Raw genomic sequence first — 27,963 nt, forward strand, 5'->3', positions numbered from 1 at the left:
CGACTAATTGACGCTCCTCTGTGAACCAGCATGGTTCGTTAGCCTTCTAATTGGACGATATTAGTTCGCCTTGTACCGATGTCTCTGGCGACACAACGGAAACAAAACTTTCTCTACGGAAAAGGTTAATTTTGTAACATTGATTGTCTCTGAATTTTTTATAGATATTTCTGTAGCAGAGAAAGGAACAATGACGCTTGAGTTATACGCCGAAGAAACTATAGTAGTAACATTAGCCAAGCTGTTGGTAAAGGAGCAACTTGTACAATTGTTCCCAGGTACAGTTTCCTGAATTGAAAAGCACTTTGGGGCGTGCTTTCGAATCCAAGAAACTGTTAAATTATGTAACGTACTCGGTTCCTTTAACTGGTGCATGAAACTTGTTGGGGTGTAAATGAATACAGACCGTCCGCTGTCGGACACAGTTAACAAACAATTAGCGAAAACTGGAGGAAGACTAGGAAACTTGGCGATTACATTCAGGACACTTTAATTATACGCCAATTTGACGCGTCAAACAAAGCTAAAGATTTAATTTCTTCACTTTTGCCGATATTATGAGCCATAATGCCTTGAAAAAAGTTTTGGCGCACTATGGTAGCAACATCGTTATCTATCATGTTACCATCTCAAAGTTCTTCACAGAACCAGTATATCAATATTTGATAGCTCAAGGCACATCCCCTTTAGGCTGTTCCTGCTTTTTGCATCAGAAGATGCTATAGAATTAATCTTCCTAGGTCGAGGGAAAAAGGGAAGTTCAGGGTTGCGGGGGTGACAGTGTCGAGACTTTTTCATATTTATAAACTGATTACCCACTTTTCAACTTGTAAAGAGACCCGCAGACACTCGCAATGGATAAACCCGTTGGTAATTTGGTGTCTAAATTTCAGATAGGACGAGGAGAGAAACGATTAAAAAGTTTCTGCAAGCACAGCTCGTTTATCCGATATGTTTGCTCTTACAAAATCCAACAAAGACCAACTTTTATGAATAGCAAACTAATTACGAATGCTCCAGCGCTGGCCCTACGGTGCTGCCTGCTGATGCTGGTCCATCAGTAGGAGTTGATAGTGCCAGCTTCCTAGCGCTGGTCCCTCGGTGCTATTTACCCATGCTACTGGTCGGTACTGGTCCTCCAATGCTAATGGTGGTAAGACCTTTATTAATATTGCTGCTACTAATACTATTACTACTGTAACCGTAGTTCAGTGTGACCAAGGAGGAAAGGGCCAACCCAACTGAATTGCCTGGAGTCCTTACTGAATATGCATGCTTTATGTAGGATTTAGCAAAGGCGTTCTCTAATCCTACACGGTCTTATAGTTACAGTTCGCAGTTCTTAAATTTATACGTTTTCGCGGTTTTTACATCTATGATTCATGGTCGGCGGTGATCTTCGTATTTATAATTCGCGGTCCTAATAGTGGCGGTTCCAGGCCGTCGCGGTGGCCATAGAAGGTTCCCTTGGTTGGTGGCTTTCGCCGGGCCAGAGGACCTTTAACCCGCTCGCTGAATAACTTCCAGCGACCCGCGCTCTTGCGAGAAAGGACCTCGCCAGTCGTAGGTCTCGCCGGTCATAGCCCTCTCGCGGCCGCCAATTGAACTCGCGGCCTTTCTATCCCTCGGTCTTGTGCGTGGGCACTTGGCCTCGTGCCCGTTACATTATTGTGCTATTGCGCTTCCCTCACTTAACAATAAAAGAAACTTATCCCTCTATCCTAAAAGTAGTTCCTTAGCTATTTAGGTATAGAAAATTTATTTTCTTCTCAATTGCCAATAACGCAACTAAACAAATAATCCTAATCCTTCAGAAATACGTACTTTCGACCCGGTACCTAACAGAAGTACTCAATTAATTCTATTTGTTCAATTATCGAAAAATCACATCCCTCGACGGTGGATCGGACAAATCGAGTTAATTCTCAGCCGACGGTCCATCTTACCGACAGAGCAACTTTCTCTTCGATAGTGTCGGTTTTTAGGCGAAATCGAGGCCGGTTTAGCTCCGCTAGAGCGATCCGGGTTAACTTCGTTGGGCACTTCCTCGCGGTCCGGACCGATTAATTTGTCCAAGCCGAGGAGATATCTTCGTGACACGAGCGGAGCGTCGTGTATCGATTCTCGCAGAGAACGCGTCGAAACATATAGAGCTACTCATTTTTCTGGCCCCGAACACTTTCGTCCGATGGGGCACATAAGTTTTGAGGAGACAGGAATGTTCATTTACCGGCAGATTCCTCTCGAATTTACGACTTGACGTAGTCGACCGAAGAGATTTGTCGAGCACGCGGACTGATTTTATGACAGGGAGCTGACTTTTTTCTATCCTGAAAATCGATCCTGTTCATTTTTCAGGACCGAAGCGAACCGGATTCGGTGAAATATGGAGAATTTACAATCACCTTCTGGCTTCTGAACGTGCACCATTATTACTGTTGACTTAAAAAGTTCGATGGATTTTTGCTTTTTCGATGAGCTTCGCGGAAAACTTTGAAGCCCGAAGCTGCTTCCGTACGATTGATTTTTCAAAATTTGAATTTTCATAAGAAAATATTGTTTCAAATCTGTAATACGAAATGTTTTATGCAAATCCAGATTATTCCAAAAGGAGCATTGTTCTGCTTTTAATACCAAATTCAGTATGTTAATTTTTAATTGTCAATTCCATTGTGCCATTGCATAATGCTTTCCCCGGAAATTACTACAGTTTTCATGCCACTTCCGTTTGCCATTGGCCAAACGATCAAACGATACGATAAGCTCTAATCAATGCCTAGATAATAAACATTTCTCGGATTCCGGATTGCAAACGAATTTGTTCATCCGAATTAGAACTATTGACCCGTTAATTAACAGTGTAATTTACGTTCACGCAAACAACAATAAAGACTGCTGCACGATAAATGAGTGGATAAATTATACTTTGAAGATCTAAATGATGGCAACAGTTTGTTAAATTTATAATGAACCTTAATTTTTAGACAATTACAATTACTTGATAATATAATAATTTCAACCGCATGGGAACGGAAACGAATGAGGTTGGAATGGTAGAACAGATTTGCATACAAAAGTGCGCGAGGAGAGGAGGTCTCACCTCTCATATCGACGTGTATGAATTTTTCATCGAGTTTTCTTTCATTCATCTTCGAACCCCGAACCTAAATACAGCATCCCAAAAAGAAAAAGAAGATATTCGATCGAATAACTTTAAAACTGAGCAACAGAAACGTTGCATGGAATTTATCGATAAATAATCAAATGGCAGTCAATTTTAACGGTTAATTACACAAGCGTTCGCGACTGGTCAAAGTATATCCTCCCAGCATAATTTAACAACGTTTACCAATAAACGTCGCTCGGGTCAATACTGTGCTTCGCTAACTACAACCTGCAGTTGCAAAATTATCCCGCAGTTAATGAGATTATAAGTTGCTGCGCGTTGACGAACTTGCGAGCCTTGTTCTTACCAGCCATGGAATGGCCGGGGGCGGTGAAGCAAGGAGGAGCACCTCAGGCTTTCGAAAGTTAAGCAAGAGATTGTTCGTGATCCTTTTGATCTATGTTTTATTTATTATTTCAAATTGACAGTGAACTTTTGACTGTGCGCTCTCCAGAGATCCATAGAGTACTATAAATGACCATTGGTTTAGGTTAGGTTAGGTGAAAGGCATGTCCTGAAATATCCTATGAGCCTCTGTTAATTTATATTAAGTCCAGGTTTAAAATACGATATTGTATGTCTCTGTAGAAATTACTGGAAAGGAATCCATCATGAAACGCAACATAACCTCAAAAGTAACTCAAAAAAGTTACAAGAAAATGATGTAGCATCACATTCGATATTTCTATCATTAGGGTCGTATTAAATTTCCTCGAAGAATGGATGAAACTAGAAACGTCACTTCCGGGCGTCGTGCGGTAAGACCCGGAAGCTCGCATTTTTCATCGAGCGTAGACAAGTGAATATCATTGAAGTTGAATGACGGATTGGCTAACGAGCAAATAGAGAACGCTTTTCCACCGTCGTTGATGTACCAATGATTTATTTCCTAGGACAAAATCGACCCGACCAGAAATTCAATTTCACCGGTGCTTCGAACCGTAATTTAATTAATTCTAATCACGAATCTAACGGTGGGGAAGTTTCTAATTAAATCTCCAATTAACTGAATTCCGTCGGTTTGTTATTCCACCATATTGGAATCGAAGCAACGTTTTCTGGTGAGAAAGTTTGCATTAGTCTACCACCTGATGTAAGAAAGCACGTATTACTACGTTTTTTTAATTTTACCCGTATAATCCACGTAGTACTACGTGATAACGTTCGTACAATATCGAAGAGATAAGCTTTCTTCATTATAGAAGCACGAAATTGCATGCGCCGTGCTTTTGTCGTCACTTCATTACCACACGTAGTACTACGTGAGAATGTTTGCCATTTATTGTCGAGCTATTCTCGGGGGTAAGACATTAAAGCAAACCAGTAATCAGCGTCTCACGCAATCTGGTATCGCTGCAATCACCCCAAGGATGTACATGCCCCCTGGGACCGGAAACACGTGAATACTTGAATGGAATTCGTAGCACGGTCATGTGACCTTCGTGCTACCAGAGAATCCGAAAATTGCCATGATTTCACAGACGATTTCGCTCGGTTACATAAGGATTTCCCCGGTGTGAATTTTTGCACTCGGCCCTGAATCGTCGATTTCGGAATAAATTAGACGAAAGGTGCAAGTAGCACGTGGTAAGAATTTTATTCTTCATCCCTGTCTATTGAGTTCGAATAGTTTAACGTAGTACTACGTTATTTTGAAAAAACCCTTAACCAGAAACAATATGTCCTTCTATTATTTATTAATCTCAACTATGCTCAATATAATTCGTCGAATCGAAAGTAACGCCTTTAAACGTAGTACTACGTCTCCTCTCTCTAGAACCTTTTAAAAACCCTTTAATCAAACTCTGTCTCGTACACTTTACAGAAACATCATTTGTCTAGCTGCAACTCGCAAGAATTAACTCGTTCCCTTTTCCGTGTCCTGCAGAGGATTCCGAGTCTCTGGCACGTACGATTTATGGCAAATTCAACCCCTGTCCCTCCTACTTCGTTCAGCTTTCAGATACTGGGCTCGAACGATGTCATCAATATTTATTGCAACGAACGTCAGAAAGTTTGAAATCTTCCCGGCGTGACTAACAAGTGAATGCCCGTTGTACGTGATTTTAACTGCTGTTCCTTTGAATACTAACGCCCCTGTTAAAGGGAGGGAGAGGGGGTGGGTAACAGAGCGGAAAAATGTTTTCAAACATTGCTCGTTAGATACGGAAAAGGTACAACGAGCGGATGGAATACGTAGTTTGCATAACCGAGCGATGATTCCTTTGATCTCTGAGAACGTACTACTACGTGTATGGTCCCAACTACATCAAACGTGAGTTCTTGCTTCTATTGCACTCTGTGATGAAGCTTCACGCATATATAGTTGCTTTATTACGAATATGGAACCACTTTCGAACGGTTTGTCAAGATTTCTAACCTAACCTAACCTAACCTAACCTCACTGCGTCGTGTTTTGCAGAAGCCAGAATGAACGGCAGCGTTAATTTCGAAGCAGAAAACGCTTCATTATCCGCCGCCTTAATCCGTCGAACTGCAAAACAGTTGGACAGGCTGCTTAATTGTTGGGAAAGACGCTTAATACCAGGATTACCCGGTTTTGAACGTAACGCGTGGATTTGGAAGTAGCAAGACTTCCAGTGTATCATTACAGGCAACTTTGGGAACTGCACTTTGGTGGTAGTTAAGTATCTTCCTGGAAACAGCGAAGAAAATAGATATTTGCTGCAGCATCCTCGGAAGCGATAGAAATGTTAGCCGTGTTCCCTAACCTCTTTATGACGAGGCAAGAAACATCGATACCCTGCTAGGATACACGTTGCCAGACGATATTAAAGGAAAAAGCAGACGGGAAATTAAAACACGGTACACGTGCTGTTCCTTTGTCTTTCGTGAGAAGAGAGCGGGACGAGAGGTGTAGACAGCTGCCTACCCCGTTGGGATGCGTCGATGGTGTGGGCGGATGCTGGAGGAGACTTGTATCGCTCTCCAGAGGGTGTACGTCGGTGTGCGCGCATGGAAAATAACCGACCACACTGTTCGTCGCATGGAAACGAGAGAAATCTGAATAGATCCAGCCTCGTGTGCTTCTTATGAACAGCAAACCGTGGATTATTCGGGGCGCGTTGCGTTTCAGACACCGGCGGACTAAGTCCCACCTTTCAAATGCAATGCAAAGTGGCTTAGCGATTTTCAAAGTTCGCTACGGGAGTGAACCGAGCTGTTTTGGGATGAGTATTTCAGTTATACGGAAAATATCCGCGGCTTGTGTTTGGCTATCATAAGCTCCAGATTGGGGTATTTATATATTCTGAGTATTCCAGCCAATTAGACAATTGATGTAGGATTGGGTACCCTAGGTGGTCAGACATATGACTGGTACCACAGATGATCAGACAAGTAGTAGCCTTGGTCCAGGTATCCTAAGTGACCAGACAAGTAACATATGGTCCAAATACAACAGATGGTCAGACAAGTAATGTATGGCCCCAAGTATGATTTATGGACACCAAGTCCCACCACTGGGAAGAATTCACGTTACCCCTAGATAACTTTCAAATGCAATTCAAAGTAGCTTGCTATTTCGATCCGTGTAGAAATGGGGATTTGCGTTATCGTACGAGAAATACCCGTGACGTGTTTTTGGCCAGGAGCTGATTACCATAAGCTCCAAATTGCGATATTTATGTGGGGACGCTTGAGCGTAACAGGAAGTGAATTTACAACAGACATGAATACATTCATCAATTTCAGAGAATTTTATTCAAATACTATAGGCCAGACCTAGGGAGCATCTCCCCCACCGTCGCTGCACTGCTCCCGCCATTACTGAGGCGGTTCCCCTAACACAGACCAGTCCCTGCGTGGCGCCTGAACGGCGGGACCTACAATGGGATCTAGTATAGTCGGAGTAGCGGAGTGGAAAGGGGATTAGAGACCGCCTGGCTCCCGGGCCATCAGTTTCCTCGGCCTATTGTAGGCTACCAGATAGCCTGAGTGATCAAACAAAAAGAATATGACGCAAAATAAGTGGTTAGGCAAGTTAGGTCTGGCTGGCAGGCCTCATTCTTCCTCGCCTGCGACCCTAACCTTATTGGCTACAGAAGACGACTGGGAGTAGAATACGCGCGCTTCAATGAGCACGAGGCACTCCTAAGTAGAATGATAGCAATACATGATCAGGCAAGTAGAAAAGGTAAAAGTAATATAAAATAAATATTTTATTTTCCATTTATATAGTTGTATAGGTATTGATTTTCTTTGACATGTTATTTATTGAACGATCTTTTCTATCAAATAACAGCAGAATTACAATATAACAGGAGTGAAATAAAAAATGTTTCGACTTTGGAGAAGTTTCGTATGCAAATAACGTAGGAACAGGTTTTCGGTTTGCAGGTTTGCATTTCAAAGCAATCGAAAGGAGGAAATTCGGTAGCTGACTGAAATGAAATTCTACTGAAAGCCGCGGTACATCCTGCGTCCCAGTTTTCATTTTCCAACAAATCCTTCCTGTTTTATAGAATACTTTTTCTGCCCTGTAAATCCACCCTACTCAAAGTTGTATACAGGAAAATTGAAACCGTCATAGATCGTTCGGTATCGTATCGAAAATATGTTACTCCTGCTTTTCGAAACCAATCGGCAATTCAATTAATCGTAACGGAACATTAACTTTTATCAACTCCCATTATACCTCGAGGTTACTTTGCCAGGAGAAACGGATATTTACGAGGCACAGGGTGATTCTAGCCTCGAGATTAGTGGTTCACTAGCTCCGTTGCGGTTACTACCCCATTAAACCTTTGCCTTTTATAGTTTTCACGATCGTTCAGAGCATCATGCTTCGGGATTAGTTATTCGAGCCTCGAAGACCATAGACTTTACCACTTCCTTTACCCCGACCTCGAAATAATCGCGTTTCCCTGAAGGAGCACGACCTTCCGGAAGTATTAACGTTGAGTACTTCGTGCAGCAGGTTGTAAAAAATTCTTCAACACCTTAATAGCTAAATTTCACCCCCATTATTTTACCCATAATTCATCTTCCATGCACTGCTATAATATTTCTATTAATTTTTTAAGTTTCCCTAACTTATACCTTCTGGGATAGATCAAGTCCCTTAAAGATTTTGGAAATCTAGAATTTTGTCATTTTGAAAGTTATAGAATCTTTAAATTTAAAAATGATCAAGGTCTACATTTTTGGGGAAGGTCGGGCCGACCCTGTTTCTTAACTAATTACTCCAACCTTTTTGCTTCTCAAACGACCTTGTCACTTTGTTTAACGAAACATTTCTTAAGGGATACGTTTAGCCAGGTTTTGCAGCGACGATTTAACTAGCCATCTGCCTGAGATTTAGCCAAATGCTCAGCATCAATCTAATTAAACATCGCCATCAAGGTGTCGTCTCGTTGTCTGAAAGCCAACGTAAGATTAACTGGAAGGTACAGAGCAGTTCGCGCCAGCTTTTCAGGATTAATTTTGCTGGGGAAAAAATTCGTCCTAGGTGTTTGTATCCTCTCTCGGAAATTGCAAGGATCAAGGGAGACCGTAGGATCCTCGAACTGAATCAAAAATTGAAAACAGAAACGTTGTGTTCGAAAAATTTCTGACTCTAATAATTTTCATTCTCTATCTCTAAAAGGCAACAATTTCGGAAGAAAATTTTGTTTTGTAGAATTCATAATTCAGGCGAAACGACGTTGTTCCGTGGAGAGTTAAAGGGGTAAGGGTTAATTCAGAAGGAGTACCATAAACGAGGGAGAAACTTTGGATTTTATAAGGAATTAAACGTTTCCAAGATGGTTGGAATACAGAAATTTACTAGTAACTTTTCCAAGAAGAAGTTTCCTATGTTAATCAATGTTTTATTAACAAGAAACCAGGGGACTCGTCAGTTAAGAGAGACAACCGCCTTAAAAGTAAGCTACCAGCTAAAGGGAATTAATTAAACAGGCTCGAAATTAATTACACAATAATAAACAGAGGTGTAAAGTAATTAAATATTGTACAAATAGACATTGTTTCTTAATCAAGGGAAAAACAAGAGTTGTATTGTAATCACGTTCATCTTTTAATTTAATTAGTACAAAATAGAGGAGGATATGAATGTTAGATTTCATTCGTATTCCTGCTAATTCTACATTAGTTAATTAATGATAAACAGAGGTAAAGTAATAGAGGTATCCCTTAGTCAGACATAAAAAAAATTTTATACAAATATTAGTATAAGCTCTTGATTTAATTATTCAAATTATGAAGATATTTTCTCTCAAAAGAAGCAGAGTATGTTTTACTCGAATGGCTTTGAAGTCATCCATTTGAAATCAATTAAACGGTACAAATTACATGTTGATTTCAGGCTTGATAATTGAACGCGTGGGTCATATTGTTGTTAATTAAAGATATTTATCAAATGTGTGAATTTTAATACAGACTGGTCTACTCTGTCTGCATGTTCGTGTCTCTCTCTATTTTAATGAACACAGCGTAGAAATTTCGTAATTATATCCAACTACAATTTTCCACCATGATTAACTGTTTTCAACTTTATTACGTGTAGTAACGTATTACAAATTTACGTATGCAACATACATGAAATTCAATTTACGCCTCTCATTGTTCTTCATACGTGTATATTATATTGTTTCATGAAATAAGTTTCCTCATGGAATATTTCGGCACATGCAATTTTCCGTTTTAACTACTTTCACCTACATTATTGTCATTAACTACGCATCACCAGATTTTATTTTATTGGAAACATTTTAGTGATTTTCTAGCTTTTTAACCCCTTCCCGTACTTTAACGAGTCTGACTCGTGATGAAGATTTTGGCCCAAACATGAATATCACGAGTCTGACTCGTGAACAGATAGTCGGGCGAAACATGAATATCACGAGTCAGACTCGCGAACAGACTTGTGAGTTCAACAGTGGTAACGCGTAAAAATGCCTATATATCAGATATCAAAGCTCTTTACATTTCGGCACGTATTGCGACTGTTCTCGAGCGTCTTGTCTGTTTAGCGCGCTTTGACGACTACCGCTTGGGCCCGAGTTTCGTCGAGCTAAATGGCACGGGAAGGGGTTAAACTGCATATTTGGTTATCTTTTATTCAGAATTGGTGGAATTTGGCGGGGAATTTATTGAAATTATTGGTGGAATATCGGCAGATTTTTATGTTTTTTGAATTATTCTAGTGTAATTTTTACTACTTCTGGGATATCCCTAGAAATTTTTGTTATTTTTATTCCCATTTTGCGATTTTGATGGATATATAGTGAGGAAAACATCTGAAAATATTGGTGAAATTTTTGCATTTCACCAATTCAATAAATTTTTTGGACTTCCAAATCCCTAGATTTGGTTGTTTTCCATCTAATTTATTGAATCTGACAAGAATATTGTGAGAAAAACTTGACATGTTGGTGAAAAAATCTTAGCATCCAGCGAACGGGATTTGAACCCTGGTCATTTTTATGGGAGCCCATAACACTACTCCCATGACCAAGTTTCTTACCCTGTGGTCAGTAGCTATTTTTTATATATCCGTTGTATTAACTACAGAATAGTACAACCATTATACACTTCAAATTTTTATTTTTATTTAGACATGGTTTCTAATAATAACTATATACAAACAGAGATTGCTAATTACATTCGGATCATTGTATTCTTAATCGTATAACGATGGAATAACGTTTTAAGTGATACGAACTTGAATGTTATCTCATTGGAGTTTGATTAACCACGTACTCGTGATACAACAGTCTGAAACTTCTCCGCAAACTCGTTGAAAATGGCTTCGAGATTCGGGACCGTTTGTTTAAGGCACCATTTCGCTGTCATCGGGCTGATAAGGATTATGGCGATAACAGTCACCGTCAAGGGGGCGAACAATATCCAGACAAACTGAGAAACAACGTTATCGTTAATTCGCTCGCATAATTTTGCGATCCCTTGCTGCGGGGCCAAAGAAACTTTCGCCATTTTATTCGTTTCAGTATAAAAAAAAGGGTCCTTTACTTTACTAAAACATGGCGTTTTTTATTGTACCATTTTGAGATAATACAACAAGAAATTTTATATGGAGAAACTTATAATTTCATGAATTATTTCTTCAAGATTCATTTTTTTATTCATATTATGGCATATTAACCACAAATACATAACCTCTAAAGGATGTTTAGGTTATGATTCAACATACGTACATAAGATATCCAAGAGATAATTAGCCACCCTAACAGCACTGTACCAGCTGTATTTAGATATGGTGTGTACTCGGGTCGTAGAATATGTTGCAAACAGGGTAATTTCGTATTTAAGTCTGTCAGAATGACCTGAAACTGTATGAAAAATTGATGGATCATAAAATTTACTTGCAACAGAATTTTCACTCGCAGTGTTCCGCTTTAATGCAGTTATGCACATATGAGGCACGGTTATAATAATTCTTTAATAAGAATCCAGAAGCAGTGGTTCTTATACCTTTCTTCCAGATAAATATTAATTATATTTATTTATAAATATTAATTAGTTTGGCATTAGTTAAGCATTTAAATGCTAAGTTAAAAATTCAAAGATATAAAACTTATATAAGGTACCATTTTAAAATGGTACCAGAATACAAAATGTCACTTACGTCCATTTTCTTTCCATTCACTGGTGCTCTTTCAAAACAGAGAAATGCACTCGAAATTTTATTTAAATCAATACCAAAATTATCATTTTTATTTAGCCTTCATCCTTCTACTACAGATTTCTTCATCAACATAGCATGCCTTCGATTAACCTAAATATATTTTTTAATTTAATAGAAGTAAAAACTCGGAGTTAATTTAACTTTCACTTGAAGTTTATCTTGGTTGCAAAATTAATTAAATCAAGGAAGTTGTTTGACTTTTTAAAATGTTTATACCTGGAAATCCACATAATTTCTCTTCGACCCTTTTCTTTTTATATTTATAAAAGAGGAAAGAGATTCATAACCTCCTGTAATGTTAACATTCAAGGCAGCTAAATGAAGAAATAAACGAATAACAGAGGAACAAACTTCACGGTAACAGGAAATACAAACAAAAAATTCTGCTGACGTAGGAAAAACATTTTCCATTTCGAGATGGATCCTGGGGAGGTGTAAACCTCTAGGTTTCTTTCGGGTTTTGTAGGAAACCAAGAGTTGGACTACACTTCAGATACATGGAAGAACTTTTTGCGAGCAGAACGCAGAGAGTGTTCCGTGAAAACATTTTATTCAACTCGTAATGGTAAAAAAAGAAGAAATTACTACACTTGTGAATCTCATTCCACTCGACTCCATAATTTTTACATTCAATTACGCAGAAGTTAAGAGAATTTGATAGATTTCCAAATTAACCCGAATTTTTTAATGGACAAAATTCATGCTGACACTTTCATTATAATTAATATAATTACTATCCAATTTAAATATTAATATCGAATAACGCCAGTCCGTTTGAAGTTGTCCAGTAGGTTCTCATTTCATTTCTGTTTTTTTCAATAAATATTACAAACTCAAAGAAAAATAACGCTGTATAAACAGGAGCCAAATAAAAGGTTTTTAAAGAAATGTTAACAATTTATAATTAGTAGAAGAATTGACGGGCTTTTAATTAAAAAATCACAAGGAAAATTAATTATCTTTTACGACGACTCTGGTCGTTTTAAATGCCACTCAGAACAGCATAGACGTGAATTTTTGCAATGAAGAAGCTTTTTAAGGCTTCCTCGACTTCTTCGAGCGATCCAGAAGCGATCTTAAAGCGTGATATTAGATTTCCTTTTGAAGTTCCCACGAGTACGTGCATTCGCTTTTATTGTTATCGGACTTCGATGATCTTTTCAAATGTTCTCCACCATTCTGTGTTCACTGCTGATGAGGTTCTTTCGAAAATCACCTTGAACACGGGTCTGCAATTCTCTACCATTATTATAAAATCCTTTTCAATAGAAAACGAAAAATAAAATTGTAATAAGTTAAATATAAGGTTAGGTCGTTAGCCGCCATTTTCTTGATTGTAGTCAGATAATGGCGGAGCTGAAATAGGAGTAAGTTAGGTTAGGTTGCACTCTAACAGTAAAAAACATTAATTTACTCTTGTGTTTAGAACCATAGTCAAGATAACATAAAATGTGTCATTTTTTAAAATAATATCTGATCTACATATTTCTTCAGGTTCATTAAAAAATCCTTATTTGATGTAACTCTATATATTTGAAATTTTCAAATGAAATATAAAAATTAACACAAAAGTTGTTTGTTATCCCGTCGTCTCGTCAATTTCTTCCTCCTGCATCGTTGAGTCACCTATCGTCACTTCAGTCGGTGCAGTGCTCGCCGTTTCCTGTTCTTCGGTAGACCCGATATCGATTATCACCGGCTGCGTTTCCTCTACGAGGCCAGGAATCACGCTTCTGGCATAACGGACTTCCGGTGTTTCCATGCTTATTCCGTCCAATGCCGATTGTAATTGTACGTGGTCCATCTCGCACATCTTGTTAAACGCATGAGACGTACACCTCGCACTCTGATCTACCAAGGACTGCGAACAGGCAGGTTTTGAACATTAACTGGCCAAGGGCTTTCTGGCCCTGTCTGTTACTTCCATTGTTACAAGTTGAATTATAATTCACTTTAAGTGAATATGAGATGAAGTAAAGAGTATACAACAACAGCCATTCGAATATTAAGACATTTGCCCAACTTGTCCTCGTCCTCAGTAGGGGGACACTGCTCCCTTAATTTTAAGGGACATTCACCTTAATCCTACTTCGAGAGGGAATTAAGACATCACTGCTACTGCTGGAAGAAATAAGTAAACACTAAGGGTTTATAACTTAATGAACAATCAGAGTTGGGAAAAATAGTTGGCAGTATCAAGGTCCTCCTGATTTTGGGACACGGGCATTAGGAAGGGCAGTGACAGCATCCTTGGGTCTAGAATGTAGAAGCTGGTTCTCACCTAAGACTAGCATCTTATCTACTACTTTTATTGGAATTGATTCAATGCCTTCATTTTATAATTTAATACTGATTAAAAATTCGAGAGAAATCTCTTCTATGATGACGTCCCCAGGTGCTTCCTCTCAAGTTGACAAAAATGAAAGAGAAATAAAACAATGGATTATATGGCGGAGGTTATGACTACGATTTAGAGGTTATATGGCGATGGTTGTGGGTATAAGTTATAGCTTATAAGATAGAGTTTATATGATTATAAGTTATGTGTACAGTTTGATCCAATAAATTATAAACCTCCTGGAATGTGAACTAGGAGTATTAGGAATAAATATAGGTTAGGTTAAAAATGTATAGGTTATAGATTACATGTATAGTTCGGTTCAATGAACTATAAACCTGTAGGTGTTCAGGTTAGATTAGTTCAGGTTAGGTTAAAAACAATGAACACTGAGTAAAGTTCATTGTTCGCGAATCGTAAGTTCTGAAAATACGTTAGATACGGGATTGCTTCCACGGCGGAAATACGATTCGCTCGTGTAAGAAATTATACGCTCGGTGATATCAAGAGAGGAGCGTGAACATAGGTGATCTAATTTACACGGACGACGGCTTCTACAACGACGCTAGATTATGAAATTATGTAATAACCTAATACTTTAGCAGACTTCCCTCACCCCATCTGACAGCTTTCCATTTTCTCCGGAGTTCGCGTACTGTGAAATGCACGCGACAAAACGTATATCCAACGCGGCGTACTAATTAATCCCGATGCCTTTAATACATCGCGGTTTCATTTTTCCGCAACACAACCACCCTTTTCATTTGAACGGAATTTTTTCGAACAGATACCCAGTGAAATATATACAGCAAAGTTTCGTGTTTCCTGCAAATTAATCAACTCCGTCCTAAGGATTCTTTTGTTCAGATGCAGATTTATTAATTTCCAGTTGATTCTGGACCATTGGTCTCCTGTATCGTCTGAAAAACGTATCTTTTAGAAGCTTCGCATTTTAGTACTCACAACGGCTAATCGTCCAGACTGATGCAGCATGAAAGTCGTCATCGGGTGAACAAAATGGGTGATGGTGACTTCCATCAATAACGAAGTAGCAGCGACGGCAGTTAAAACCGCGGTGAACAGCACGAATAACACGAACTGGAATAGATTCGTTACCACCTGAAATATTGAAGATGATTTAAACTCGAGAATGAAATTCACGTGATCCCGGAAACGTGAGGTCGTCGTAATATTCATCGTTTCCTGGATCTATTCTGGTAGCCATATTTCGTCCTCGCGATTATCCATGCCATTTTTTATTTCTTACCAACAAATAAAACATTCTCCCTGTCTTTTTACAAGATCGAAAACTTCAACCGGAAAATAACCTCGAAATAAAAAGATGAAAAAAATTCTAAAAATCTTAACAAAATGAGACGAACAAAGACGCGAAGCACATCCTAAGAATATCCGTAAGGCGGATCGATCATTCTCGACTCAATCTTTCGCTCTATTTCGCGCAAATTGTTTCTCCTCGATAACCAAAAAAAAAAAAAAAAAAAAAAAAAGAAAAAGAAAAGGGTGGAAAAACAGAAGGGAGCCTTTCCAATTCACTCGCAGCCACATCCGGAGGAATGAACAAACGGTTCGAAAGAAAACTGCGGAGAAGAAAGAAGGCTCACGTAGAGAATCGGCATTGCCAGTTCAGTTGTTGTCAGGGAACGGGTCGAACTGTTGGTTTCACGGATAAGCCATCGATATCCGATTCATTTCACAGGATCGAGCCACGGACGGGGACGCGATGCATTCTTCCTCTTCCGTTTGCCTTCGTTCTCGAAGCGAATAAGGTGTCCTGCTGTTCGGAGGATCAGTCACAAGAGAACGGAAGAGGACATTTGTATTCCTCAGTTCGACACTCGACAACGTCTCGAAGGAAACAGAAGGGAAAAAGAACGCTTTTTATTTCGTACCTTGTTTGGATTCTATCTTCAGACCGGTGCAGACGGTCGGTCGATTTGTTTTCGAAACGGCTGCCAGCCGAGTTTTAAGGTTAACCTCTTCAACCTTAGCCACGGAGCCGAGTGTTTGCACACCTTGTCCTGAACTCGAATCTCGCTAAGATGAACCGAGGGACGAGCTTTGCCCTCCCTAACAAACGGAATCCCGTCGATTCGGACGAGTACTTCAACAGGACAAGAAAACGTTCTTTCCTAACCTCTACTACTGCAACGACGTACCGCGTTTATTTGCGTCGCAAGGATCAAATTTTATAATAATTATAGAAATGACGATAGATTATTTAGTAGTATAATTATTTTCCTAACCTTCAATTCAGAAGATCAGAATTTTGATAGAAAGAATTACATAACCTCAAATTTTTTCTTTAATAAGGAAGGAAACTCGTGGTGGTTACCGGAAAAAGGATGTTTCTCAATGGTTTCGTGACGCAACTGCGAATAAATACTTGAAGTTTATTTAACAAAGATAGTGGTTGGAAATGGAACGTAGAAATTTCATTTTTCAGACGACTCTCTGGTAATGGAGGTAGCTTATTCGCGAGGGTCATGAATAATAATCAAGAGAGAAACTACGATTCCGTGGGAGGCTTTGTGAATGCTGGGACCAGGTTGTTGAGTTTATTTCACGCCGTAATTACTCGCTAAAGGAACAATATAAATGTAAATGGACGCATAAATCGGGAGGTTTTCTATTTTTCTCACCACGACAAAATACTTCAGATATTTGAAGTGTTATGAGTGGTTATAATCTCTGGAGGGGTAAAATGGCGGAGTGATCAGGCGAGTTGAAATAACAAAATGGTGAAATGGTAAAATGGTAGAGTGACAAAATGGTAAAACTGCAGAGTGATAAAATGGCAAAATGGAAAAGTAAAAGAACAAAACCATAGAATTATAAAACCAAGGTATCACAGAAATAACAAGAATCGTAAAATGGTAGAATAAGAAGATCGTAAAATCAAACTATCGTAAAACCATAAAACCAAAGTATCGTAAAATCGTAGAAGCCACCATATTTAAACATTCTAAATTCAATTATCGAGTCTCTCGAAGTAGCAAAACTTCTACGCGAGGTCGGTACGACCATGACAAAAGACGGTAATTCGCGAATAACTCGATATACGAAATTGCATCGAGAAAGCGTTAATCGGACGCGTTCGCGTCGCTAACAGAAATAGGTTCGTGTCGTGTTGTAACCTCCGGATCCCGATGAACGTTTAAATTGTTCGGTTGATCGCTCGTAAACACTGGAAAACGAAGCTTCCCGACAGTGCACGAATTTCAATCATCGAACAAAGTGACTCGGAATTATGGGCGTGCCAAACTCGAAGAGGTAACCCAAAAATTTTCATTTTATACAAGAAATAATTTAACAGAAAAATGCAAAATTTATTCAGTCTAATTGTAATAAAAAGGAGATACGATCCCCCCCTCCGTTGTATAGATCATCCTGAAAGGTTTGAGTCATATAGGTTAGGTCATTTATCATAACCTCCTCGACTATCTTCATCATCGCTGTGAGATATGAGAATACGTCATAAGGACAAATTATATGGACAAAGGGTCACATACGGTGCTATAAAAAAGAAAAAATGTTTTCCCTTCAAGGTCATAGTTTATTATTCCGTTTGTGAATCTTGATATTTGCTAGCCGGTGTGTGCGCGCCATCGATCCTAACGACAGCCATTTAACGAGCCCTTTCGAAGGAATTCATTTTGTTGGACGTGCGATGATAAATCGCGTACGATTCAGCCGATGATTTCAAATGCTCGTCAAGTATCGTGAATGGACTCTTCTCGTGGTTGTCAGGCCGGCAAATGATGACGCACGCTTGTCTGAAACTAGGATAGATTAATCGGTTCGAGAACCTTTAAAATATAGTCGCACAACTCGGCTCGATGTGAATTGGAAAACGTTCGATACCGTTTCAAATTGAAACGTCAGGTTAATAGATTCGATTTAACCAGCCGAATGAAATTCGATGCCTGTAATCCGATAGGATTGATCTTAATTTAATTACTCGGATAATTAAGGGACATTAAGAGATTCGTCACATTGTTTCTCGGTACTTTTATTGATATTTAACAATATTTAAAGGCGAGCAAGGAGGAGTTAACATTATAATATTTATCTTGAATTTTTAAAGATGTCCTCTACCCTCAGCCTCTAGAATTGATAGGTTAGGCCTGCAACAATATAAAAATCTGTATTAGTACAAATATAACCTAATCTCTTTCCCTCTTCTCATTCGCCACCCTAGCCTAATCTTAACCTTATTCATCACCCGTCTTACCATAATACCCCCAAGCACTTGGTAATTACTTTCACCCTGAATTCCTCGAGAACTATAATCCACCCTCTTTCAAGCTCAAAATTAACCAAGCCTTTTAATAAATATCTACCTTCTTCTCCTCGGTCGCGTCTGCTTGCCGGGGCACCAGAGTATGCCCGCCCATCATGTTGCGCCTCTGTATGGACATGATGCTCATCGGCTCGACGGACATGCTGGTGGGTCTGCAGTCGCATTGGACGACGGATGACGAATGGGAGTGAGGGCAGTGCGGCACTTTGAGCACGGTAGCCATTTTCTGCGGTTCGGACATCATGTACATGGGTTTCACGACCATCTGCTCCTTGTAGACAGGCGCCATAGGGACGCAGCTCACGTCAACCTCATCTAGATGTGGGACCATTACTGTCTTCGTTATATAGTGGGGTTTGATGATCTTCGCTGGTGGCTGAGGAGTCGTCTGAGGCATTGGGGCTGGGGTAGGCTCTGGTTCGTTGTTCACCACGACGGTCTCTACTTCCTTGGTTGGAGGCTGCTGGTACTGGATGTTGACGCTGGGTTGTGGGCATGGCTGAGATGGTTGGATGATCTGCAGGGTGTGGATCGGTTGGACTGGCTGGGGAATCACTACTGTCTGAGGTGCAGCTTGTTGAGATTGAGTGTGGAACACGCTCATGGTCTGGACTTGCTGCTGGGCTGATGGGATGCTGTAGGCCTGCACTGGCTGCACATTCTGCTGGGCTGATGGGATGTTGTACGTTTGCACTGACGACGCTGGTTGCACTGTCTGCTGGGCTGATGGGACGTTGAACGTCTGCACTGACGACGCTGGCTGCACTGTCTGCTGGGCTGATGGGATGTTGAACGTCTGCACCGACTGCTGGCCTGATGGGATGCTGTAGGTCTGCACCGACTGCTGGGCCGTTGGCTTGCTGAACGCCTGCATCTGTTGCCCTCCATGCACGTGTTGCGCTCCATGCACATGTTGCCCTCCATGCACCTGCGGTACCAGGTTCATAGTTTGAACAGTTCCGAGTTGTCCAGCTTGAGCGCCCTTGTCCTTGATCTCCATGCAGAACGTCGACTTCTTCGCTCGCTCCTTGTCGTCGCCGAGTTCCTCGGCCTTCAGGTCCTCGCTGAAGGCTGGCTCGTCGTTCACCGACTTCTTCTCGATCCTTGATGCTGGAATGGCGTAGGCCAACGCCAAACCGAGCACAAAAAGGGCGAAACAAGCTTTAGGATGCATTGTTGAAGATCGAACGATGCTGAACTGACGATTCCACCGACTCGGCTACTATTTAAAGGTCCTCTCGGCCGCGTTTAATATCGCAATTCTGCACGCATCCACAACATACGGTAGTGCTGACCACGCGGAATTCCAGTTGTTATTGGGTCACTTGTTGACACGACGCGACGGTGCTCGATGCCTGCGTCGATTCGCACGCATCGTCTCTTTATAGGAAACATTTTTCAGCTTCGATTCTTCCGAGTTGCAATCTTTAAAATAAATTTATTTTTATTTTTTTTAATATTAAAAGACAATAGAGTGGTAGAATTGTCGAGTTGCAAAATTAAAAACAATTTATGCACCCAAAGATTATAGTACATTTCGAAATTTTATTTTTATCATTTCATTTAATTATTATACTTCTCATTTTAATGTCAAATGGTTTATTTCTTTTTAATTTCACAAAGTGATATTAACTGCTGTCAACATTACGATCATTATTTTAATTATATATTGTTTCCAAATAATAACATGTATGCTGCACGCAATAATTTAACAAACATTAATTGTGCCAGCGGCAGCGTTCGCATCGCGGTGATGAAATGCCGTAATGAAATATCGAATCAAAACCACGCGGTCGCGTATGTCTGCTTGTGTAATCGATTTGCAAACGTTCGAAAATTGAGTTGCAAATTTTTTTCTTCGTTATTTCGAAACCTTTGATCAATCCGACGTAGAGATAATTTAATTATTAATTCAAGAAAAATTTATACACGAGGTTGAAAATTATAACAAACAAATAAGAGGCTTCCGTATCATAATATTCTACTATTTCTTCAACTATTTAAGATTCTTGAAAAGTTGTTCGACTCAAAGTCCTTTGAAAGTGAACTAAGACATTAAACTATTTCGAAATCCTCGGCGGGGATCTTTTCTGCGTAACGCTCCAATTGTTTCCTCTCTAACGGAAGTACGTTTTAATCTCCGGCACTTGTTTCCCTCGGGGAACAGCTAAGATTCTTCTTATCTCCGTCACGTCGATTGGAATCACCGCGTAACAGACGGAAGTACGTGCAGAATCATTTCTCATTACGAGAATACTCTCGAATGTCGGATCGGATAACAACTCTGTTCTCCAAAAATCTTTTTCCCCTTTCTATTTTCTCCTACTTATCGTGGCGAGATCATTTAATAAGAGATTTAAGTTTCACGTTGGTTAGAAGAACATCCGTTCGAATAGGAAATTTTTATTTTTCCAACGAAACGCAGGCAGCACTGATTGAATTAAAAAACTAGTTCTACGTTCTTCATTTTATCGAATATATTGATTATACAGGATATTAATATTACGCGTTTCCAAATATCTATAAATTCATGCATCGACGATGTGTGTGTGTATTTATAGAATTTTTTATTTACTCGTTTTATTTAACTGATACTGAATATTCATGAAAATTCTGGGGAAAAAACAGGATGTTGGAATAACACTATATTCTTTTATTTTATCGATTCTTATATTTATTCAAATTTGTACATCTAGGGTTTTTCATTTGGTAACATTTTCATCAAATAGTTTCTTTTTGCATAAAAAAAGAACTAGAAATCGATGACAGTCTTACGTTAATTGCTATCGGGATTCCCTAAAGACAGCACCAGAGAATTTCATTCCAACGAAATTACCAGCAGTTAGCTGGTCGGCGATAGCAGCCGAGAAACATTTCCGCAGGATTAAGCAGCGATTGCAGTCTTTGTCGTGACCTCGCGTTCTGGCGTTGTAACTATTTCGATGTCCGGTAAACTAACCTCCGTGGAAGTTTTCGTTAACCTGTTCCAGGTCACTTTAGATTTGCCCAGTACCTCGACATTAGTGTTTTCATTAACGGCGTCCCTGTTTCCTATCACGTGTTCCTGCTGGTCACCTCCATTAGAACTAAAATGGCCATTACTCTGACGACCGCCATTACCTTGATTCATCTGTGCCATTCTAACCCTTTGCTGATTTTCGAATTCCTCCCTTTGTCTCCTCTCCAATTCTTGCCTCTCCTGTTCCCTCATCTGCTCTCTGAAACCACTGTCATTAGCGACCTCCGCAGCATCTCTACCTCTGTTCTGCGCCATTTTGTAGAGATTCAGGTCAGGTGACCGGTTGTACGGATTGTGCCTAACCTGTGGGGAGTAGATCATTGGGGAACTTTGAGGTTGCTCCCTTCTGGCTGGAAAGAACTGCTCCATGTCCGGTGCTCTTGGACCTACTGGCACCCTGCGATTGGGGGTGGGTCTTTTAGGGTAGGGCTGCGGTTGGACAAGGGGGCGTTCGACACCGAAGGAATGGTCAGGGTATCTTCCACTTCGGTAGGCCTGGTATGGCTTCTTGTTTGTGTCCTCATAGGAGTTGGATGACCCAAAGCTTCCGAAGGATGGCTCTTCATAGGACAATTCATAATCAGAATATCGATTAGGGGTCGCTAAGTCGGACTGCCGATTGATCGTGTTGTAGAAGTTGGGCTTCATGTAATTCGACCTGTCCATGCTCCTAGATACTTGATAAGGAGGCTGGGCGTCCAGGGCTGGATCATCTAGACCGCGAACAGGGGCGGTCGGTGCAGGAGCCAGGTCAAAATTGATGTCCCTTTGGAATGCGAAGGGATTCTCGCGTTTGCTTGCGTCTGCGAGACTGCGGAAAGGCGGGCCTCCTCTGCTTCTAACGGCTCGGTCGTAAGGATTGTAGTAGGGTGGGTCAGGCTGGACCTGGTGTTCAATAGGCCACTGGTCCACTTCTGGCTCGAGGGGTCGGAACTCCCTTCTGACTGGTTCCGAGTACCTGAAGAGAAATAATTATTCCTACTTAACATTTTTAATAAAATTTTAAATTTTAAATTAAGGACATCAATGATCCAACGTTACTTCAGGGTCTTGGTCCTAAGGGGATGTCAAAGTGCCAGGAGGTTTTTCAAGGTACTAGACGACCTTCTAGCTGTCTAATGCTCTTAGGGAAGTTCTAATATTTCTAGTAAAATTCAAAGGGTACTCACCAGGATACCAAGGCGTCAGGGCGTTCTCGACGACACGAGGGACAGGAAGCATGTCTTTGATTCCTGACCTCCTGATAGTCTTGGTAGAACGTTGGCGATCCAGACACCAGGATCGCGAACAAACACGGCAATAGTGCTCGAGAGATTCGTTCGAACATGCTATCTGAGTAAATGAAGGGCACAGCTGATCGTGGCTACTTTATAAGCTACCGATGTGACGTACTGTGTTTCCTCTTTCCATCAAGATGTTTTCGTTCACGTTGCATCAGGCTCGTGTCTTTTGTGCAAACGGAAGCATAGATGATTGGATGATTTGTATCACCTTGTTTTGCCACTCTGTCCCGGAAATTGACCGCGGACCTTGATCCACTTCTTATGCAGGTTGCAAGAGAAGGAATATTATAATATTGGAACGTGTATAATATGGAAACGTGATTCTGTCCTTGGATATTGTAAAATGTAGGCATTGTTATGCAACGATGTCGTCATATTCCTTGAAATGGAATATAAAATTTTTAAATTTACGATTTCTTCTCCCACAGGCAAGATACAGATGACGACATAATATCAAAGAAATCACTGCAGGCTGTGAAGCAAATCATCAGTTTCCTAAAAGAACGTATGCAAAATAAGAATAAAAATTATTATATTTTCTAATTGGAAAACAATCCAGGGATCGTTTGCAAAGATTCATAGCTGAAGATATAAATGTTTCTTTTCAAGATGCCAGAGAGGAGGGTTTGTTTCGACGCGCGGGCCGTCGCGAGCTACGAACGCGAATATTAAATTCATTGAAAAAAGGAGAGAAGCCACATTTGGACAACAATAACAACGCGGCCTTAGAATGTGCAGCAGCGTTGCAACTTTTTCTTAGCCACTTAAAGAAACCCGTGATGCCTCAACATGTCCAACAACTTCTTCTGGGTAACCTTGCAATTTTCAAATACACAAAACTTTGTACAATTATAAAAAGATCGCTTAACTCGTTAAGTAAATGTTTCGACGAAGTAATCGAAGAAACTAACGAGGGAAAAAAAAACTGTCGCATTTTTGCAAAAAATATATACTGTGCACGTTCCCACAATGCTGCTTTTAATTACACTTTTTTTCTGCATAAAATGCAATGCGATAACGTACACTGTTATTCGAGCAACATGCGAGCTGTAAATATTTGCGGTTAAGTAACATCCAGAATTACGACACCGAGCAGATCTCGTTAATTTTATAGGTTATGTGTGTCGTTTTGGATACTCGTCGAGAATTATGCAACCATGCAAGTGAATGTATTGTGTTGCATATCTAGTTCGACGATATTGCAATTTTGCAACGACCTAGTTACTTATAGCCAATTCAAAATTCCATTGGGAGACATTCATTTCTGATGGCAAACATTTTTGTTTGGGGAGGAGGTTAGGGCATAGGGCGATAGCGTTACCCCCCCTGTTACCATAAATTTCAATGATTCCTTTCCCTGCCATCAGCGAAGTAAGGACGACCGAGTGATTAAATGGTAATTTTGCATCGACCAGCCGACAATCCCGGGGTGACCGCCCACGTAATCGCGAGGGACGCGCTTGGATTAATACGACAGGACGTCGGGGGTCGTCACGGGGAGCTTCTGGCCAGGCTTCTTGATTTACTCAGACACTTGACGCTTTCCGGCCCACCGTCGGAGAGATCGGAACTACGCGGCTCGCCGCTTCCGATTGCGCTGCTTCCGGTCTTCTTTACCCTAACGGTAAGGATATACTCGCTGGGTTACCTGTGGGGGTTGGGGTAGTCCTTTGGAAGTCGGTCTTTTCTCTTCATTTATGGGGGTAGGGGCTGTTTGGAGTGTCTGAGCAATCTCTTGGAAAAATTTAATGCAATTTTAAGCCAGACAAAGGAAAATCAGTTATAATATGGTACCTTAAAAAAGGACATGGTAAAACTCGTACGTACTGTTCGATGTGCCTAAGTCACAATTATTTTGTAACCATGGTATCTGAGTATTTTAATGGTATGTTACTATAGCAACGGAGTATTCTAAGCGTTGCCATAGTAACTGAATACTATAAGCGTTACCATGGCACCCGATTACCCTAACCTCTACCATAGCAACCGAGTGTCAAACCTAACCTCTACCATAGCAACCGAGTGTCAAACAACGCATCTTCCTTGTCTGTTTGGGTTAGGTTTGATCAAATGAACATCCCCCTGTGGCTCGGGGGGCTTAGAATACGGCCACGGTATCCCCTGCCTGTCGTAAGAGGCGACTAAAAGGGGTCACAGAAACACATACACACACACACACACATACACCGACTATGACGTTAAAAGTATGGAGAATGTAAGACAAAGAAAAAGATAATTCAAAAAATGTGCGGGGTTTGAGACTGGCGGTGCTGCCAACCCATCCCCGAGGCGCGTGGCTGATAGCGTTCGTTGGGCAATATGGGGACAGATTAGTCCCCAAAAAGCGCTGGCCCCTTTAGGGGCGAAATTAGATGGATGGATGCATCAAATGAACAGTATCGTATCGGTTCTGGTACACCGATCAGGAACGAAAGTACCCAGATTCCTGGGTTTTATTGGGGAACTGATCGATTACTTTTCCGTTACAGCCGGCTGACCTGGTGAAATGGAAGCAAGTAGCCGCCAGATTCAGCGAATTAATTACCGAAGCTCCTGAGCAACTGCAGCTGAATGAAAATCGATCGTATGACGTAGAATCAACGGGTGTAACTAGCGGGAGCGAGGCGAACGTAAGAAACAGAAACGTCCTTATGGTCTAACGAAAATATAAAAACTGCCTCAAATTACCCTGTGTAAAAAGCAAAAGTCCGAGTCATGACAAGTAATTATCCTTCGTCATCGTATTTTTCAATAAAAGAGAGACAGGAAGAAAATGTCACAGTCGAAATTTATCGCATCATTTTTCCTATCTCTCTTTTTTTGTTACGTGCCTCTCTCTTTCTCTATCTCCGTTGAATAAACACATTAATGAAACAGACGACACTGGAAAAGTTGGCATATCTTTCGCACCCATATTACGCCAGTAAGTATTACTGACTTTTTTTCAAATTAAACCCTTTCGCTTAATCCAGTTTTTTTAAAATCCAAAATTACCTCGAATTAAATCCTCGAAAGGGAAGCTTTTAAATAAATTTTCTATATTTTATTTATTTTATTTTCATCAAAATGACCCTAATCTTGCGAGGATTAACACTCCACCAAACAAACTGGGTCGTTCATATTCAAGTTTCATTTTTTTTTTTTATTATTATTTTAAGCTTTCAAAAATACTGAAAATATTTGAGAACAGTTATTAAAGTCTCCGTTACGGTTATTCCTTGCTTCGAATCTTTAATACCTTCCTTTTTAAATAGAAATAAAAATTCAAATGGAAGTCTTAATTTTCCCAGATTTAATTCTGCTGGGGTTTAAGAAAGGTAGTGGAGATTGAAAATTGATAAAATGAGCAGTTAGAAATATTTTATTCAGATATCTGAAGAATATAACGAAGGATTAAGTAACGGTTTGAAATTAAAAAAAAAAAGAAGACGTTCCTTCTTAGATGTCTCGATTTCAATAACAAATTTATACAAATTCCTTTTGTCGTTTCAGGTCAGGTTGGAGAGATAACTCGCATTCTTGCTGTGCCGTTGCATAGACTTCCGGCAAGCAGACTTCATCCAGCAATTTCCAATTCGAATCGATAGCCACGGCATTAAAATACATTAATATAAATGCAATTCTTTCGCATGAATGTTACGGAACGATGCATAAATTATCTGTATCCATTTATTGCACTTTTCATACTTCGTTCGATGGAATGAAGAAAGAAGAAGGAATTGCTTCTCGTTATGCATTTTTATACTTGGTTGTTATACCCTCAATTTTATTGTAATTATTTATTCTTGTATAAAATACTGTAAAATAAAATTACTTTCGCTGGTACCCCAATTATCAACGTTATTGTTAACCAAGACTCGGAGATAATTACATGGGATAATTACATTAATGAGAAGAAATTAGATGCGAAACACAGTCTCTCCCTCGTTTTGCGTAATGATATTGGAGATCCTTTGGTGATGTACTGTGCTTTGTGAAGCAACAGAGACGGTTAATTAATTATATTCCATCGTTACAGAACGAAGAGGCACATAAGTAACTTATGTTTAAAGTAACAAATCCTAATCTTCGGGATTAAGATGTTTAATAAAATTGTACTGTAATGAGTAAGATTCATATAGAAATACTTTATACAAAAGTTTAACATAATATTGAATTAGATTTGTAGAATATTATATTAAATATTTAGTGTAAGATAATATAAATATCGCCATGTATAACCAATGTAATACAATATGATAGTGGTTGTAATAAATAATTTCAAAGTAAACTAGAATTCGTCAGTATTTTCTTAGTCTACCGAGAACATCCTTTACACCCCCTTCACAGGGTTGCATCCCTTACATTCCTGCTCCCTCACATCCTGGCATCCCTTACTTCTCTGCATCCCTTACTTCTCTGCATCCCTTACATCTTTGCATTCCTTACATCTCTGCATCCTCTACATTCCTGCATCCTCACATCCCGGTATTGCGCCCTCTTGCGGCAAAAATTCGAACTAAAATCCAGACCTCGATTCAGCGCCATCTGGATGTAGAAAAAGGAACTATATCATGTCGAAGTTTTGGCCCTCTTGCGGCAAAAATTCGAACTAAAATCTCGACCTTTGATCAGCGCCATCTGGTGGCAGAAAAAGGAACTAAATCATGCCGAAATTTTGGCCCTCTAGCGGCAAAAATGTGAACTAAAATCCCGACCTCGGATCAGCGCCATCTGGAGGTAGAAAAAGGAACTATATCATGTCGAAATTTTGGCCCTCTTGCGGCAAAAATTCGAACTAAAATCTCGACCTTTGATCAGCGCCCTCTGGTGGCAAAAAAAGGAACTAAATCATGCCGAAATTTTGGCCCTCTAGCGGCAAAAATGTGAACTAAAATCCCGACCTTTGATCAGCGCCCTCTGGTGGCAAAAAAAGGAACTAAATCATGCCGAAATTTTGGCCCTCTTGCGGCAAAAATTCGAACTAAAATCTCGACCTTTGATCAGCGCCATCTGGTGCTAGAAAAAGGAACTAAATCATGTCGAAATTTTGGCCCTCTAGCGGCAAAAATTTCAACTAAAATTTTCATATCGAAACAGCGCCCCCTGACGATAATAATCAGAACTAATTTTTGGACGATTTGTCGCTCTCTGCTGCAGGGATGAGATCCAGAGAAGTAAGGGGTGTA

The 27,963-nt window shown here is 40.1% G+C and overlaps 3 protein-coding genes across 4 annotated transcripts; 1 reads left to right on the forward strand and 2 right to left on the reverse strand.

Annotated features, from left to right (window-relative positions):
• Window positions 1-18,186: 18,186 nt before the first annotated feature.
• On the reverse strand, window positions 18,187-19,706 carry LOC114876627 (mediator of RNA polymerase II transcription subunit 15-like). Its single transcript, XM_029188351.2, has 2 exons — window positions 18,534-19,706; window positions 18,187-18,317 (listed from the first exon to the last, which is right to left on the reverse strand). Exons 1-2 carry the CDS (start codon window positions 19,665-19,667, stop codon window positions 18,312-18,314), a joined length of 1,140 nt encoding a protein of 379 aa, XP_029044184.1. The 5' UTR covers window positions 19,668-19,706; the 3' UTR covers window positions 18,187-18,311.
• Window positions 19,707-21,147: 1,441 nt separating this feature from the next.
• LOC114876661 lies at window positions 21,148-22,913 on the reverse strand. Its single transcript, XM_029188398.2, has 2 exons — window positions 22,682-22,913; window positions 21,148-22,470 (listed from the first exon to the last, which is right to left on the reverse strand). The coding sequence occupies exons 1-2, from the start codon at window positions 22,837-22,839 to the stop codon at window positions 21,378-21,380; spliced, it is 1,251 nt and encodes a 416-aa protein (XP_029044231.2). The 5' UTR covers window positions 22,840-22,913; the 3' UTR covers window positions 21,148-21,377.
• A 144-nt stretch (window positions 22,914-23,057) lies between these two features.
• Window positions 23,058-26,620, forward strand: LOC114876662. Of its 2 annotated transcripts, XM_029188399.2 has the most exons (6): window positions 23,058-23,140; window positions 23,224-23,300; window positions 23,405-23,605; window positions 24,211-24,419; window positions 25,285-25,425; window positions 26,288-26,620. In XM_029188399.2, coding segments are annotated over exons 1-6 (648 nt in total). In that variant the 5' UTR covers window positions 23,058-23,138; the 3' UTR covers window positions 26,306-26,620. The 2 variants fall into 2 exon arrangements, 1 of the variants encoding a protein (XP_029044232.1); XR_003789434.2 differs by lacking the exons at window positions 23,058-23,140; window positions 23,224-23,300; window positions 23,405-23,605; window positions 24,211-24,419; window positions 26,288-26,620 and adding an exon at window positions 24,741-25,191 and having other exon boundaries at window positions 25,285-25,376.
• The last annotated feature ends 1,343 nt before the right edge of the window (window positions 26,621-27,963 follow it).

Source organism: Osmia bicornis, chromosome 16 (genome assembly GCF_907164935.1).
Source record: "Osmia bicornis bicornis chromosome 16, iOsmBic2.1, whole genome shotgun sequence".
Lineage (NCBI taxonomy): Eukaryota > Metazoa > Arthropoda > Insecta > Hymenoptera > Megachilidae > Osmia > Osmia bicornis.